The 2,987-nt window shown below is 46.6% G+C and overlaps 1 protein-coding gene across 1 annotated transcript in view; it reads right to left on the bottom strand.

Annotated features, from left to right (window-relative positions):
• Positions 1-262, bottom strand: part of NIT2 (nitrilase family member 2) — a gene marked incomplete at its 5' end in the record, with an annotated part of 9,312 nt that extends 9,050 nt beyond the window's left edge. The window contains one exon of the mRNA XM_026846927.1: positions 140-262. Coding sequence (XP_026702728.1) covers positions 140-262 — 123 coding nt within the window. The remainder of the gene's footprint in view (positions 1-139) is intronic.
• Positions 263-2,987: the final 2,725 nt, after the last annotated feature.

Consider the following 2,987-nt stretch of genomic DNA (forward strand, 5'->3'; position numbering starts at 1 on the left):
CCCCCCCATTTTGGAGCCTCATACATACAGCATCTAAGCTATCCAGAGAGAAACAGGAATATATAATGTGTGACTAACACTAGAAAGAGATTTCCAAGGATTTGAGGTGTAGGTGCTAAGTAGCATGATCTTTACTCACAGGTAAAGCCACAACTTTTGCTCCTTTAGCTGATGCTTCTCTCACCAGTCCACAGGCTCGTTGAAGGTTTTCTGATTTAACAGCAGATACATGAAGCTGAATAAGAGCCAGGCGGAAGTCTAATAGCAGAAAAGAAAAAGATTAGGTCAGCAGAATTCCCCCAAGAAAAACTCTTCAAAATTTGAATTCATTAATGAGCATTTAACAAAATTAATTTGCTCATACATTAACATATACACAAACCACTTCCAGCTCATTTTATGGCCTATGACTCTGGAAACAGTCTCTTAGAACAGGGAGAAGACTCAAACCTAGACTTGCCAATGGGAATCACACCCCGCCACCACCCCACTCAGGTTAGAGATCAGAGTTCACATGCCAGTAACAGGTAGCCCAGGCAGTAGCCAACACACATTCTAATGTAAGGTACTGAGTGACAGAAAGGAAGACTACTAGTCACCTAGATCTGCTTCTTCCTCCCCAGTTTACTACATGCTTTGTGAGCCTCCCTTTTTGTTGCACCCATTGCCCAATGAGCCCTGCACACCCCAAAATGCCACTAGCAAACCAAAAGACTGGGTAATCCAAAAGCACTAAATATGGGAATTGATTTTATCCCTCAAATCCCACCTGGCCTGGGAAAAAGCTATAAAAACCAATACAGATACCATCTTTCCTGATCATTTCTTTGCAATTTGGTTTCTAGCCAAGAGTTGCGAGTGTTATCAACACTGTCTCTACCGGGGCTAAGCACCATTTATATTTGCAGGCCCTTAAAGGACACAAGTAGGAGAAATCAAACAAGGTTTTGTGCACACCCATTGGACGTCCCTCCATGAGTCTCCCAGCACCCTGTGCTGTAGGGAAACTCATCCTCATTATGTAGAGCTGTCTCCTTTAAAAAAAAAACAACAAACCAACCAGCACTCCATATTCATAATGAAAAGTACCCCAGTTTCAAAGCACCTCTCTTCTCTGGAAAACTCCCGTTATACAAAGATGACCACAGGATAAAGAAAAGGCAGTGAACAGCACAGCCTCAGCAGTCAGGGAAACCGGAAGAAGTGATTCAAATGAAGATGAAATCTGGTCAGGAACAGAATATCCTTCTTCCTACTTGTTTTGCCAATTATCAGGCCCAGCATAAAGGACACAGCCAGCATAAAGATGAACCAATAACCAAACTGTATTTGATACAAAAGGGTCAGTACATGGGTGAGTGCTGGGGGTACAAACAAGTCAGATTATACATAACCAACATCAATCCCAATGACCCCAACAACACCACATGACCAACAACGGGTGGAATAAATGATGAAATGCAGTTTCCCATAGAAAGGATAGGAGACAACCAAGTCAACAAGCCAAACACATAAGACCAAAGAAGCCACAGACTGAATCTCTACACAGCCCACGTTTACAAAAGCCAGGCCTGACTGGAGCCCAGGTCCAGGGAGACAGGAGGTCCCTCTCCAACAGGGAACTCTGCAAAGTACATCCACCTCACAGACAGACACTGCCCCTTCCTGCAAGTGGTCCCAGCTTTTATCCCTAAGTGGGACACCTGACCTTTGTTTACTTAATGCGGGACACCTGGGGCTCATTTACCTAATGGCTCTCCCTGCAAGGCTGGCCGCACCCTGGAGGGAAGCTTAAAGGTAAACTCACCCCCCCTTTGTGAAGGGCTGAGAGACTCACCCATGTCAACCTTAATTTGGGGCTTGGGGTTGAAGCCCCAGCATTTCACTACTTCAGTAGCTAATCAGCCAGTTTCCAGAAGTTATGCAAATGATTAACTGCTTACTTTGCCTCTCCTTCATGTGAAAGGCTTTTAATATTTGGCTGATTGAGTAAACAAAGCTTCACCGAGACCCTCAACAGATGTAACTATAGTTAGCTTTCAGGCCCACAGAGATACCCATGGTAGGAAACTGCCCAGAACTTTCTTGTACTTGTGGAGTACCTTTTAGCTCTGAGCAACTAAAGATTTATATTTCAGCATAAGTTCACTTTTGCGGGAAAAAGAAAACAAGCAAACGAGCATCTACTAGGAAAAAAAAAATAACAAGCTTTGTTCCCACAATGTTTAAAACACCAGGAAACCATTAATTTTATTTGCTGATTTTCCCTGTGCCTGAGGCCTGGAGTTCGTTAAAAGAGCAAAATGAAAGCTCATTCACAACACGTACTTGTGCCCAGAGTTTTGTTTAAAAATGCTGAGATGCAGAAGTCACAGAAACACAGAAAAACGTGCAGCAGTGCTGCAGAGCCCCAAGACCTCTTGTTCCAGGCTTTCTAAGCTGCCTCCAAAACTTCTTCAAAAGCAATTCTTAAGATAGTTTACAGGAATGCAGGCCACAAACAGGTAGAAGTGCATCAGAGTGAAAAATGGTTTGTATTTGTATCACTATGAAACGTGGTTTTTTTTGAAAAACAGCAGAAGCTAAGCACGACCAGCAGAGGCTAAGCACGCAGAGCCTATTTCCCGACAAAGCTGAGCTCTGCAGCGGCACAGATGCACTGCAAGCGGTTTCTACCACTCTGTGGCAAAGCCCCAAAGCAGCCCCCCTAGCACCGGCATTATTTCAGACCCCCTCAAGGGCTCAGAGGCAGCACCCAGGGCTGAGGCCTTCCCAGTCCCGACGAGGACTGGCGACCGCGGGAGGGCCACTGACAGGGGCAGCGGCCCCACGGTCAGATAAGAGGAGAAGGGCCCAGGGGGGACGAGGAGCGGGCGGCAGCGCCTCAGAGCGGCCCTTGGCGCCAGAGGGGAGGCTGCGACCCCGCAGAGAGCCTCGGGGCGAGCGGGGAGGCCGGCACCCGGCAGCGGCCCCTCTCACCGGCTGAG

Source organism: Athene cunicularia (genome assembly GCF_003259725.1).
Source record: "Athene cunicularia isolate RWA chromosome 1 unlocalized genomic scaffold, athCun1 chr1_part1, whole genome shotgun sequence".
Taxonomy (NCBI): Eukaryota; Metazoa; Chordata; class Aves; order Strigiformes; family Strigidae; genus Athene; species Athene cunicularia.